Source organism: Anser cygnoides, chromosome 6 (assembly GCF_040182565.1).
Source record: "Anser cygnoides isolate HZ-2024a breed goose chromosome 6, Taihu_goose_T2T_genome, whole genome shotgun sequence".
In the NCBI taxonomy this organism is placed as follows: domain Eukaryota; kingdom Metazoa; phylum Chordata; class Aves; order Anseriformes; family Anatidae; genus Anser; species Anser cygnoides.
Genome location: NC_089878.1, coordinates 34,938,964 through 34,953,596, shown reverse-complemented (window position 1 = coordinate 34,953,596; position 14,633 = coordinate 34,938,964). Strand labels below are relative to the sequence as shown.

Here is a 14,633-nt window from a genome sequence, read left to right as displayed (position 1 = left end):
TCAAAAGACAAAACCAAACAAAACAACATGAAATGCCACCTTTGTATTTCAGAGTACAAAAGGGGCAAATTTACTTTGTTTTTCAATCTTCATAGAGATCTTTCAAGCAAAAAAGTCAAAATATACAACACATTGTGATTCACCAAACAACAAAGCTGACAGATCAGTTTCTGTGCAGTGTTTTATGTCAACTGTTCTCAATGAAAATATTTTACAACAGTAGCAATTATCTCTGCATCATACAAAATACTCCAGCAAGACCAAAACAACTTCTGCACTGATGAATCACTGAGTAATAAAAGCCCTCTTACTTCTTGGCAGGCCTTAAAACAGGATTCTTAGCAAATGTACGGCTTTTGGCCAGGTACACAAATGCAGGGGAATGAGAAAATGGGTGAAAGCTACTGAAAACCTGCAACACTACTGGAGCTAGTCAAATCATACATGTAAGGAGCAGTGCATTGTGTGCAAATGTCTCAATGTGTTTCACTACCTTTCGTTTTCCCGTATTCAGATGTAAGGTATGGAAGCACCAATTATTTATAGTGATATGGTGTCACTAAGTCCAACTTACACAGGGTCTCTGAAGCAGTACAGGAAACATAATGCAATGGAAAGTAAGTGAAGCAATGAAGCAGGGAAAACAAAACCTGTGTTTATAGTATTAGGGCAGGAAGAAAGTCAGAAAGACAAGAGAAGATCACAGCAGAAAGAATTGGTCTGAGACCGATTTGCCTATTCATTGACACGGCTGGTTGACTCACGAGATGTCAAATTAAAAATGAAACAGACATATCTCCTCTTTAAAATGAGGAACTGAACATTTCTTTTTCTAATTTTACGAAGCTAATGGAACTACTGAAAACTAGTGATTATATATGTATTTGTAACTCACTGAAGCTGACAGTATTTAAAATAAATTATGTCTGAAATCTCTCTCACACCGAAAGGAGAAAAAACAAGGGGTACATCACTCCCATAGAACAGAGCACTGTCCTTTGACACACTAGTGTGACACCACTGTATATTTTACATCGAGTGTGCCAGAAAGCACTCTTCCCATCTACAGAAGATTTCCACAAACCATAGATGAGTTCTTCTAAAATGGGGATTGGTGGGTAGCAAATTGCCTATAGAAACATCCACATCGATGTTTTCTTTCTTCTGATATATTAGAAGTGACAAATGTTGTGCTTACAAAAAAAAGGACAAAAGTAACCCAGAATTATCACCATTTTTCAAGTTAGCATTTTTCCATAAATATTGGGCATATGCACAATCTTAACTGGGCTGCCCTGGTGGAAGTATTTATACGTATTTATTCAGGTCATTCTCCCACCTGAGGTTATAGTTGTTCTCTCCTTGTACATCCTCTTTGTCTGGGTGAGCAGTGCTGTCCAGCAGCACCCATCACCGTCAGCAACGAACACCTGTGCCAGCAGGCACTGCTAAATGAAGGGCACGTTGCTGCAGACAGACAGCAGACATTTTCCTGGGAGCAAGCTGGTCAAAACCCCACCATTTCTGGTGTGGAAGCTCTGTAGGTGCACTGAGCTCAGGCACAGCAACGTGCCTGCATGCATACACAGGCTCCAGACTGCTTTGGCTCATGCCCAGCCAAGCTCATGTCTGCCTACAGCAAGCTCTGCAGACACACGTATTTTTCAGGCTCCTCAGTACTTGAATTCAAAATGTAAAAACTTAGTCAGAAAATATCCGTCCTAAAACAGATGTATTCTAGAAAACATGTAAACAGCAGGAATGTTGCTCATTTTTCAGGATACCTGACATGCTCATTTGTTTCAAGAATAAAGCCATTTAGATTTTCGGCATATGGGAATGAGTCATTGCTAGAGAGGCTGGAGAAAAATGAAAAAATACCAGATTCATCTGCACTACACACAGGATGCGGGTGATAAGAAAAGCAATGAGCTGCACCCCTCAATCTATATTAAGCCACTAATTTTTATGTTGATCATTGCATGTAAACTGCATTCAAATACCCAAACTTCAGAACTGAAAAATGCAGCTTGTCCAGGCATTCTGCTTGACAATAAGGTGCCCACAACAAATGAAATCTGTTTCGATATATTCCTGCTATTTACAGCACAGTTATACCCCAGATTAAACACGTACTACCAGGAGTCATTGGTGCTACAGACCTCAGAAGGACAAAGCTGCTATTTATGCTGCTGAGAAACACTCACCTCTCGCAGCAGGTCGTTCTTGTGAGCTACCAGTCCTAGAAACCTGATTTGAGATTGCCAAAACCTTCCTCAGGGCTCAAGTTCACTCACAAAGATTACATACCACACTCTTATGAAGACACTCTTCTGAAGGTACAGGTTAATTCTACCTCTCTATTTCAATCCAAAGTGAATAAACACACTTTATTTATATTTGAGTCTGGTCTGCACAAAACAGACTAAGCTGACCAGCACATGTCTGCTGAACTATATGGCAGAAAACAAAACACCTCTTTCAAGACAAAGGAAATTTTTCATTCCTGCTGACATTAGATACTAATGAGCGAGGAAGCAAAGTTTGTGAAGAACAAGGCCTACGAGGCAGCTTTATAGGTGATAATGCTTGTTTTACTGGAATGAATTCAACAAGAATATGTAAATATGGTCTTTTATACCAGGCTTACTCTCTTAACTTAAAAATATTATTATTATGACAAAGTTTATGAGGCAACTCATGATGCTGAAAGAAAAAGGGTTGCAACAGGATCGTTGAACAGGAGATAGCTTGCTTGAAACTATGAATTAATTCTTCTCCTCTGGTAGCCTCTGCTAGGCTCCGGACCCTGTTTTCTACACTGACCTTGAAGAACATTATCAAGTAACTACAGAGATCCCCGGCAAACACAATGAAAACCTGAATTATAAGGAGTGATCCAAACGCCTGAATTTATTTATTTATTGGGGGGTAGGGGGGAGAAGGCAAATTGAAGGAAGCACAGTATATAAAATATTCTACAAGCTGGCAGAGAGAGGGAGGAAATAATTTATTGTCCGAAACCATGGGGGATAAGCAGGAACATGCAGGTTGCAAGAAACCAAGCCAAGAAAGATACCTTAAAGAAAAGTTTAATAGTATGAAATACTGTGGCATCTTTTGGAGTATTCTCTAAGAGACTAGGCAAAAATCTCTCAACAAAGATAAATATATCTGATCTGCAACAGTATGGACCTGATGAGGTCCTGTTCAATCCCCAGATACACAGTTCTGGCTGTGGAAGAGAACTAGCGATTTTTTTTTCTTCAAAAGCATAGCTAAAAAACATCTCATACTACCTAACATATGTATTTACAATGAAATTTAATTCTTCTCTCCTTAAACAGAAAAAGTCAGTCATTACTACAAATTAGGAATCAATGAAAAACAGATTGGCAGCTTAAGATTTAATGATTCATGAAACAAGCAAGAAAAATTGAAGAGCTGATCTAATAAACTCAATGTCATGGTGTATTTCCACCATCTTTGCTACAGAATATGCCAAATAGAAATTTAAAACGCTTCTTCCCTTTTGGTTGTAATTTCCTAAGCATGGTTTTCTATCCCGACCACAATACCGTATGTGATCGCCTAATGACAGTTACATCTGGCAGACAGACAGCCAACTCCAACTCAGTGGAAAATGGGATTAGCTTTATTAGTAGGCTCCTAAAAACCAGAGTATCTGTTTACTCCTCTACTTTAAAAAAGAGATTAAGAGTAATCTAATATGCAATGTTAATCACAGTACTTTTATTTAAAATTATGCTGAAAAGATGCAATGTTCTAGCAATCCTGAAGTAGAAAAAAACACAAGTCTTCTGCCTTCAGAGAACCTTTCAATTTCTTTCCTCAGCTAGGATCTACTGGACTTTACAGATCATGAAACACAACTGATTTGATTAGGTCTAGAAAAATCAAAGTCAGTAATTTAGATTTGGTTTTATTTCATGCTGATATATATCAATGCAACATGTGTGAGGCTTGCTCATTTAAAGATATTGACAAAAAGAAATCTGGTTCTAAAACCGCAGACAATAAGAAGGCCATTCCAAGTAATTTCTTGTGACAACCATCTTCCATCCCTAACGGAAAAATGCTTATAGATTACAGAAGCAACAGCAACTGCAATTACCTGCAGGTTTATTCTTTAGACTTACTCATGAAGACAATTCTGCCCCCAGCATCTTTAGGGATGGGACAGAAAATATGACGTTGTTAAACAATAAAATTTAAATAGATAAATCCCCACAACCATCAATCCAGTACGGAGACGAACACAGACAAGCAAAACACGCATGTTCTGCTCCTACTAAACAGCAAAATTCAATAATCTTTCAGCCCATCTATTAATTTACAAATAGATGTAAAGAACAAAACTTGGGAGAGGGGGAGAGGGGATAAAGAAGAAAAGAAAGACAAAGATGATGACTCAGCAATATAATTCATTAAGATCAAAAACACTTCAATCTGCAACAAGTATTCCATCCGTGCTTGGGGAGGGCCTTACGTTTGGTATGCAGCAAAGAGGTAATAGCTCCTTTATTCTTAAGGAGAACAGAGAACTGTATTTTTACTTTTAAATAAATTCCAATTCATGTAAATGTACCCACTTCAGTAATTTGTGTGTTATTCCACAAAAGCTCTTCAACAAAGCAGTCTAGAGATCAAATGAGTATTATACTTACTGGTAGTGTACCCACGATGGACCAAGGGTTTTCTTAAACTGAGTGAGTCCCACAATATCAATGTAAATGAGTTCTACAACTTTATCTCCCTGGGTAGGACAGCCAGATCTGTTACCTACAACCTTCTTCATAATCCTAAATGGAAAAAGAAGGAACATGGAAAAGCGTAACTTTCCGATCTACCTTGAAATTCATGCTATAATATTAGTTAATACCAATAACTCACCATTCCACAAAAACCTTAGTTTTATCTCTTCCAAATCAGTAACCATGTAAAAACATTCAAATGATAAAGATCCTCAGCATTTATTAAAGAGCTGCATATGCAGTGAAATGCTAATTTTACTAAAAATCCCATCCACTTAAAAAAAAATAATACGGTCTGAATGTTTAAAAATAGTGTTTTGAAATGATTGGAAATAATTTCTTCTATTGGCAGCTTGATGATATAAGAGCTCTCTACAAAACGATGCTGTCATGTTAGAAAAAAAATGAAAGCTACAGAAAAGGTGTATGTTCCCAACCTTAAAATAGCTGTATTATGCCTAATGCTGAACATCTCAGGCAAAGCAAGACAAAGATGAGTGAAGCAGCAATGTGACCTAACATAAGCAATTAACTACATCAAAAGTAATCTGTTTAAAGGATTAAAACCTCTATTTTAAAATCAGATACTGAGTGAAGAATAGTAGAAACTGAAGAAGAGGACACAGAATTAGGATAATCTGTAAAACTTCTTACTGCAGCTAGTTAAAGCACCTGGAATGTTAAAGAATAAGCTGCTTAGTCTGAATTTTACAACATTCATTTATGAAGTCTCAGGAGCCTGAAGCTACAATGAAAACACATTATCCTTTTATAGCACATATTTAGCTCATGAAAATAATCTTATTGTCTGTTTAGTGAATTATCACTTTCATTTTATGCTTCAAGAAATTATACATTTTGTTAATAGAAGCTTCGAGAGTTTACAATTTCCAATTTTTATTATTTTTTTTTGTATTCCAGTTTCAAAATTGAAAGTAATCTCCTTACTCCTTGAGCTCTGCCAGAGAAGCTGAAATCCTGATGTCATGGCCCAGTAAGTAGAGAGATGTAATTAAATCACTCCACTGGACTAATTCACCAAGTGGGCCACCACTAAATGCATTCTCAGCAATCTTGAATCCAGATTCTTTCGTCAAAAGCCCCAGATGAACAAGAATCTGAAAAGAAAAGTTATATGCTAGTTACCAACATTAAACATGCAACTAGTACTCTTCACAGCATTTTCTCTCTCCCAAATTCCAACTATGGACACACATAGAAACCCAACCAAACTAGGAAGCCCAAACAAACAAAAACAATCATCAACAACAAAAACTCTAACACCTCCACCCTAATTGGAGACCCTGTAAATAATTTAATTCTGTAATAAATCTCTAGAACAGTAATCGTAAGAATGTTACCATATTCTTTTGCACTGTGATATGCCACCAGATCAGTAACGAAACCCCTAAATAAGTGTTATTCACGAAACATGTAATTCTGCACAGAAAGTAAGTTGTGGTTCACATTAATTTCTTTTGTTTGAATAACCACTTATATTCTCAAGTAGGATATACTTGCTTATGCAACAGGACAGTTTAGTTCAGGAAGGGTATGCTCTTTTGGACGAGCCATTAAGGAACTTGGAAAGATTGCGTAAGAATGACAGGATGCTTTATCAACCTCTTCTCTGCACTGCCACTGGAGGAGAGTTTTCTATGTTCATGTTCCTTGAAATCCGTGCTTGCCTTTCTAATGAAGCACAGAAGCTGAGTTCCAAACACTTCATTACATATCTGGACCACTCTTTGAGTGTTGATACATATAGTGCTGAGCATAAAACCCCCAAACACTAGAAAATCTTATCCTTCACTCTTTAAAAAAGAAGCAACATTCATAAAAACATCTTGTTCTAATCTCTGCTCCCAGAAGAGAACTGGACACATTAAAATGAAATCACCATATGTTTGCAGAGCAACTTTAAAGGACTTTTAAAAGCAAAGAATCTAGAGCATTCCATCAAAACTGACTGTACAGGGCAGTGCTGCTGCTGTCTATTTTTGAGTTTATGTATTCTCAGATGTTATATTTCTTTAATAAAACAGCCTGCATTGCTGCTCGAAAGAAAAGCATTGCTCCTTGACAGAGTGAGCCTCCACAAGGACTGTGATAGGTGACAAACATGAGAGCCACAATATGGAGCCCAGGTCTCCTGCAGGGACGGAGAATCGCAAGCAAGGAGCTGAGCTGCAGACAGGCAGCCTTCAGAGGGGGTAGGAACACAACTGTGACTGTTGCTCAGGATTGGCTCCAGTAAGCACAAGGCAGGAAGGGAAACCTTCGTGTTTAAGAGTTTCAGTTTTATCTTAACTGGTTGAGGTAATTAAAAAAAACAATAATTCAAATTAGACAGAATTTTTGATTTCAAGAGTCTCACAGACTTTAAACTGGACTCACTACAAGTCAAAAGAGATCCAACCAAAAGTGGTGATCAAGTCTACTCCAATCCAAACCAGAAAGATGGCATGTAAGATTTTAATTGTGGACAAAGGAGATATACAACTGTTGTTTTCTACAGCTATGTAAAACATTCTAGTGTAATCAGTTTGTGGTAAATTTACAGTTTGTTTCTTTAGAACCTTCTGCATAACTTCTCTTTTATCCAAAATTAAAGATGTTAGAAAACTTATTCAAAGACTGACTTACTGAATGTATAAAAACTATGTGTAAAGCAAAAAAACATTTTACAAATAATTTCAAACAACAAAATACTCCTTGAAAAGAGACAAATGTACAAACGTGAGCCTTTTACACATATTTGGTATTTCTGCTCTAAAGTTACGTTTGGAAAATTTAGCTTAAATAAGGCTAAATGATTGCAAGTGGCAAGAGTAAAAATTGTTTTAACTTACCTTCTTTCGTTTTCTCTTCTCCAAATTTTGTTTTTCTGCAAGTGATTTAATTGCTTCAATCCAGGTATCAGCCATTCGTCTAATGCGTAACATCATCCACCTGAATTCCTCATGCCTTGACATCATTTTGTAGAGAGGATCAAAGTTGATACGAATTTCAGCCTTCAATTAAGTCATTAAAACAAACAAAAAAAGTTATTGTTCAAACTGTGTACCTTCCAGAAGTGATGAAATTACCCAAACATGAATTGTTCTTTACATTATTCATTGTAAAAAAAAAAAAAAAAAAAAGAAAAACAAACAAAAGATAATGCTTCTTATGCTAAAGTCAAGATTTTACTTTACAATTACCTTAAAAGAGGTTGTAGCGAGGTGGGGATTGGGCTCCTCTCCCATGCATCAAGTGATAAGATGAGGGGAAATGGCATCAAGTTGTGCCAAGGGAGGTTTAGGTTGGTATTAGGGGAAATTTCCATATTGAAAGGGTTGGGTGGCATTGGAATAGGCTGCCCAGAGAAGTGCTTCAGTCACCTTCCCTGAAGGTTTCCAAGCTATGTGTAGACGTAGAACTTAATACCGTGGTTTAGAGGTAGACTTTAGTACTAGGTTAAAGGCTGGACTATATGATTTTAGAGGTCTTTTCCAACCTGAATGATTCTATGATTTTAGTTCAAGCATTTAAGATCTCTTTATTTAAATAGACATTTCTAAGCCATATAAATTACTGTTATTTTTATTAGTAGTACTTGGTAGCACCAGAGTATGTTTGCTATGTTTCACAATGTATTTATTTCTGCAGTTGAAGATTTAGTTTTGTTCATGTGTTTGCAAAAGGAGGCTAAAGTATCTCTAGGACATGATATAAATTCAGAAAATTACACCGAGGATTCAGATATCATCATGAATCTTCAAAATACAAGGAAGCCTCTTATAAAAACATTAAGGCAGAAACATTGCTACAGTATTCCTTTAAAAAGAAATATTCATTTTAAAGCCAGACTAATGCAAAACAATTGGTTTTACAAAGTATGACATTCTACACCAAAATTCTATAGGCGATGTTCATTTGCAGCCCAATAATTATCTTAAAATACCTAAGTGCTACATAATTAGGCTGTAACAGTTTAAAAACTCTACTGCATACTGAGTTATTTCTAAAGGAAAAAATCAAAATGTTACAAAACTGAAATGTATATAGCCCTCTTCTGTTACAGCATTGTTTTATATAAAGCCCAGACTTATAGGATAATAAAAATAGATAGTTTCACATATGGTCACTTAATACTGGTGAACAGTCTATGGATTTGCAAATTTTCTCCGTATCTGTGTACAGCGTTACATAAACTAAAACACTTAAATGTTTTTAGTGGAAATCTGCCACCAAGACTGCAGTATGACTGGAGAAAATATGTGATGAGCTACATATACATAGTCAAGGATACTGCCCTTCAGTTTTGAGGAGCTGAGGAATAACAATAGTAAATTCTAGTCTTACTAGCATTTACGTGGCACAGGCTTCCAGGGTCTTTTGAGTGAACAATTACTGATCACTCATGTTTTAATGTTTTTCTTACCACTGTTTTTTGATCGGTTTCTTCATTAGGATTTTTTGCTCTCCAAGGTAAACGAGGACACCAATTTTCAACCTGCAAAACAATCAAATTAAAACAAATCATTCTATTTTACTTTCAGCTGCCCTACCAAACTCTGACTGCCTTTATGCTGCACTCTCCTATGGTTTGAATAAGACATCAGCTGATTAGTAAGTCACTGCAAGGCAAAACCTGCCTTCTAAGAAAAGCTTAAGATGACTTTTTGCAATTCAATTCTACTTTAACCTTGCAAATTTGCAACTAAAAGTAGCATTTAGATATTCATTCATGATAATGAATACATGACAGAAACCCCTTTCAAGTCAGAGGTCAGCTGCTAAATGCTTTTTCTGAGCAGTTCCTAAATATTTTCAAAAAGCACTGAATTTTCTATGCTTCTAGACCTTACAAAACATATATATTCTATATATACACATTTCCCATCTGCCTAGGCTATCTCTATAAAAAGACTGAGAAAAAACAAGGATCAAAAAACAAGGATCAGAGTTCTACCTTGTAGAAATCTAGACAAAAAATTGAAAGAAAGATGAATTTAACAAAAAATCTTATTTGATAAGTAATAGGATAATAACTTAGGTAATGGTATCCACAAGTACTAATAGCCATAATTCTGAGAGAAACAATCCATGCAAATACACTACTTCTACTATCTACTAGAAAAACAACGGCTAGTAGGTAGGGAAGAAACAGCAAATGGATACAAGTCGCTGAAAGTGCCTGTGCTTTCCATAGGAATCTCACTTGTCCTGTGGAATCTGTATAACTCATGTGAAATAATTAGCCCATTCACTGTTGTGAAGAAGGAATTTCACTGTTGGAGGCAAACCCACGAAAGCACAACAGAAACATAACTGCATTGCAAAAAGGGAGGGTCCCTCCAGTCGCAGACCTGTAAGCCTGAAGCATTAGAGATTGATACCTTAAGACTGTACTGAATGATTGCCTAGAAGATCAATCACAAGAAAATAATAAATTACCAAATATCACAACCTCGTTAAATAGAAGAAATGTATCAAGCGTAGTTTTCTTTGACAAATTATATAAAAGCCTTAATTTGAATGCTATGAATTCATCTACCCAACATATTTAATGCAACGTTTGAAAGCCATGACATGAACAACCTTGTTTGAAATACCTGATTATTCATTGAACTCCAGCTCTGGAAGGATACTAGAAATTGTAGCAATTAACAGTCTTAACTTTAGCTGTGGAATCGCTACTAGAAAAGAGTTGTATTAAAAATTGTGCAGAGTCTCAATTTCTCTCTCCTTCTGTCAGGGTTTTAGCTGGGACAGAGTTAATTTTCTTCACAGAGGCTCACACAATGCTGTGTTTTGGATTTTTGATGAAAATAGCAGTGATAACACGGCAATGTTTCAGTAGCTGCAGAGCAGGGCTCACCCAGAGCCAAGGACTGCTCAGCTCCTGGTGCTGCCCTGGCAGCTGGGGCTGGGGGTGTCCCAGGGGCTGGGAGGGGACACAGCCAGGACAGCTGGCCCAGGCAGACATCCCATAACATGGGGCGTCATGCTGAACAATACAGTACCTTTGTGCTTTTAGTAATATTCCATTTTCCTTCTAATCTAAATCAAATTACTGAAATACAGCTCACAGATAAACATTGCAGGAGTAGACTCAAAGATATATCACAACTGGTCTAACATTCATTTTTTCCATGTTGGTGTTGAGTCAATTCCTCTTTTCATTTGAAAACAGTAACAAAAAACCAAGAACTACAAAAAAAAAAACCACAACTTGGCTCACCACAAGATTTTTAAACACATACTCTTCAAAGTATGCTGGTTGTCTCGTTATTTTCAGGACTGGTACATAAATGCAGTAGGAAGAATGCAGAGGCATTCTCTTATAGAAAAAGGCAAGGATTTGCTCATTTTGATAAGCCAGTAGCTCGCAAGTGAGAGCTGTTAGATATGGGATAATAATTAACAGGAGCACCCAGAAAGCAAAGATTAAGACCAAAAACGTGATGTACAGGGGGAGGGGAAAGAAGATTATCGCTGTATTAACTTGACTCATGGAGAAGCGGGGATGGAGAAGCAAAGTACTGACTGACACACTCACCAAGCCAGGTGTAACCTAATAGCGAATTTCAGGTACTTTTGAGCAATAACCACCAGAGGCACACACATGCCTCCAGGAAGAACACATTATGACGACCAAAACAGCCAAAATGCTGTTGTGTTGATCAAAACAAAAGTGAATTTTGCAGGCAATTAAAGAAAGAACTGGAATTACTGTGTTGTGGTTCAAAGAGAAAATGAGAGGGAAATCAGAAGGCGATCAGAGTCACGGCAGGGTTTAACACTCGCACACTGCAGCTTACTCAGAAGTTACTTTCAGAACACAGAGATATCATCAGACGCAGAACGAAGAAAGCAGAAGTGAAAAGCTGTAGTAGAGAAGCCTACGCACGTCGTAATACCTGTGCTTATAAAGGTGCCCAGTACTCATGAAATATCACACTTCTAACGAAGACGAGGTTTTCAGAGGGAACAGAGAGATTTCTCTGTTTCGGGTTCTTGCTTCCCTGTTCAATGCGAGCAACAGCTGATCAATGATTTATGCTCTTTGGCAGAAGAGAGGGGGATTTCAGCCTAGGCAACTACACAAGTTATCTAAGACTTGAGAGGCAGCCTTTGTCAAACTACTGGAAAGGGGAACAATAGCACTGACAGGCTTAGGCTGCAGAATGTAACAGCCTGTTGATGTGATGTTACCTACACAAGAACTATCAGGCTGCTAAATTTTAATTGCAGCTTTCCTCAGGAAACACACCAATTGTATTTTCATGTGCATTTCAAGTAAAAAGCTTCCAGTTAGCCATGGTTTTGGATGGCACAGTGTAAAATTAAGGTCCACAGCAATGTAATAGAGGCAAAAGTCCTCAGTAAAGACTGCTCAAATATCTTGTAAAGAAATAGGACCTGTCAGAGCAAGTCCAGACAAGGGCCCTGAGGATGATAAGAGGGCTGGAGCTCCCCTCCTAGGAAATGGAAGGCTGGAAGAGTTGGGGTTGTTCAGTCTAGAGAAGAGAAGGCTCCAGGGAGACCTTATAGCAGCCTTCTAGTACCTACAGGGGGTCTACGGGAAAGCTGGGGAGGGACTCTTTGTCAGGGGCATAGTGATAGGACAAGGGGTAATGGCTTCAAAGTGAAAAAGGGTAGGTTTAGATCAGACACTGGGAATAAATTCTTTACTATAAGATTGGTGGGGCACTGGAACAGGTTGCCCAGGGTTCACAAAGAATAGCACAAGGATTCCTCTCACTAAAAATGAAACCTCAAAGGGTTCAGTAATTTCCTTGGTTGCCTTCTGTGACCAAATACGGTCTGGAGCAGACAGTTACTGTACTCATCACTTCTGAGCAAGCCCCACAGTTGCTCATCTCAGCTTCAGACCAGTAACCACTGCCAAGCCAACTTCTCCGAAAACAAAGGGAGGTGCTCTGAGCATCCTTCCGCATTTCACTAACTATGAAAGGATCTTTCTCTCAGAACTTGTGTTTTACCTCAGGGAGCAGTAACCTCCAACTATAAATGTGGTGATAAAGAAAGGTGAGCAAGGACTAAAACCATTCAGACTGGTTTGAGTGAAAGCCTTTAATCTCCTTGGCCTTATGCGATACACAAGCACCAACAGCACTGCCTGCTCTGGGAAAACACCTGGTGCTTGGAGCTTCCTTCTCTCCCCTTGCTCTCACGATGCCCAAAGGAAGTTTTTCTGCGGGACCCATCAGCTTTCATTGAAGCTATGAGGGATGAGACAGCGAGGTGGTGGGGAATGTGAGGGGCTGAATTAAGGATCTGTGTTGCAAAACGTCTTCTGGAAGCTGCTGCAGTGGGACATGAAAAGAAAAATAATGCCTTGGTTAATTTTAGACTGTACCACCTAACTAATGAAAAAAAGTGTGCAGGAAATGCAACAGCACGAAAGTGTACCTCATCCTGGGCCAGGAATCTTTATGATCAAGTGGCATGTACAACAGAAAAAAATTGATGTGGATACTCATATATACACACATATGCATACATGTATACGATTGTAAGTAGCAAGACTACACAGCACATGCATAAGGCTGAAGTATGAAGTTACAAATATGGTATTGTTGCCTACTGTTACAGATGTTTTCCTTGTCATGGGAAATGATGACAAACGATTATTTTATCACTAAAGCGTGTCTAGATGAAATCTGTCAGAAATGTACAAACACTGCAGCTTTGTATTTGTTTAGCTACAGATAACCACATGGCCAAAAGCCACAAGTCTGAACAAAAGGAAGGAGGGCAGCAATATTTGTTCAGATCTTGCCCTTGGACTTTTTTAATGCATTTTACTTGATCATTTAAGAAAAAATACATAAGCTAATCCCCGAAGAAGGAATTGGGACGTCTCTCCGTGCTTTCCAGGACAGCCTTTCTCTCCCTGGGTTAGCATCAGTTCTTCCTCTAGCTTCTTCTCTCCATAGCAACTGAGTGCTCTGCTGTTCTGCATGATTGGGTAGGAAGGATGTGATAAAGTACAGAACAGCAGTTACAGGAGATTGTTGGGAAGCAGCAAGTGCAGATTTGAAGACTGCCCATTTTTTGGATGAGCGATATAAATGCTAAGCTGTTTTTCAGAACAGACTATATTTATCTTTCTCCTGTCATATTTCTGAATAAGAACAGCTGTGCCTCCTGTAACTAGTGTCGAATTCAATGCAAATCAAATGTATTGGGTAGCCTTTGATCATGCTCAAGAGACTAAGTCCACCTGAGAAGCCTAGCGTCTCCTGCCTGGTTCTGAATCACAGTAGGCACAGCGCTGTCTAGAGCATATGTAGATAGCTCCGTAAGGTTAGGTTACATGCTACTTTAGAAGCCCAAAATTGTCACACAATTCCAGATATTAGCGGAAAGTGCTCTGAGCTGCTTAAACTGAACTACAGAGCTCCTCTAGGCCCAGACAATCCCCTTTCACAGTGAGAATTTACCTTTACGTAGCTTACTGAAAAATGAGTTAACACGGAAAAAAGAACAAAACAAACCCCAAACAAACCCAGACAATCAGAAAAGTATCTCAGAAGCTTTGCAGCCTTTATCTGTTCCAATAATTCTTCCTCGGAAATGCAATGAGACTGGAGAGATGTTAGGATTGCAGTGCTCAGCTATATTACAGAACAAGGACCTTGATTACACTCCTAAAAAGCTGGCAAACGTCTGTAGCATGGGCCAGTCTGAGCACCTTCTGAACTGAATGCAAGTGTACTCTGCCAGAGGCTCTCCAGAGCCACAACTTCAGGAAGTCCTTTATATTTTCAAAGAGTACCAGTGGGAGCTGGACAAAGCAGGAGCTGAAGGATACTCGCTGAACACCTGGCATAAACTTCATTT

General features: G+C 38.2%; 1 protein-coding gene across 5 annotated transcripts in view; it reads right to left on the bottom strand.

Annotated features, from left to right (window-relative positions):
- Nucleotides 1–14,633, bottom strand: part of MGAT5 (alpha-1,6-mannosylglycoprotein 6-beta-N-acetylglucosaminyltransferase) — a 119,026-nt gene that overhangs the window by 34,943 nt on the left and 69,450 nt on the right. For all 5 annotated transcript variants that reach the window (XM_066999225.1, XM_066999227.1, XM_048062820.2 and 2 more), the window contains exons 6-9: nucleotides 9,202–9,273; nucleotides 7,628–7,789; nucleotides 5,724–5,893; nucleotides 4,689–4,823 (exon numbers count right to left, since the gene is read on the bottom strand). In XM_066999225.1, the coding sequence (XP_066855326.1) occupies nucleotides 4,689–4,823; nucleotides 5,724–5,893; nucleotides 7,628–7,789; nucleotides 9,202–9,273 (539 nt within the window). The remainder of the gene's footprint in view (nucleotides 1–4,688; nucleotides 4,824–5,723; nucleotides 5,894–7,627; nucleotides 7,790–9,201; nucleotides 9,274–14,633) is intronic.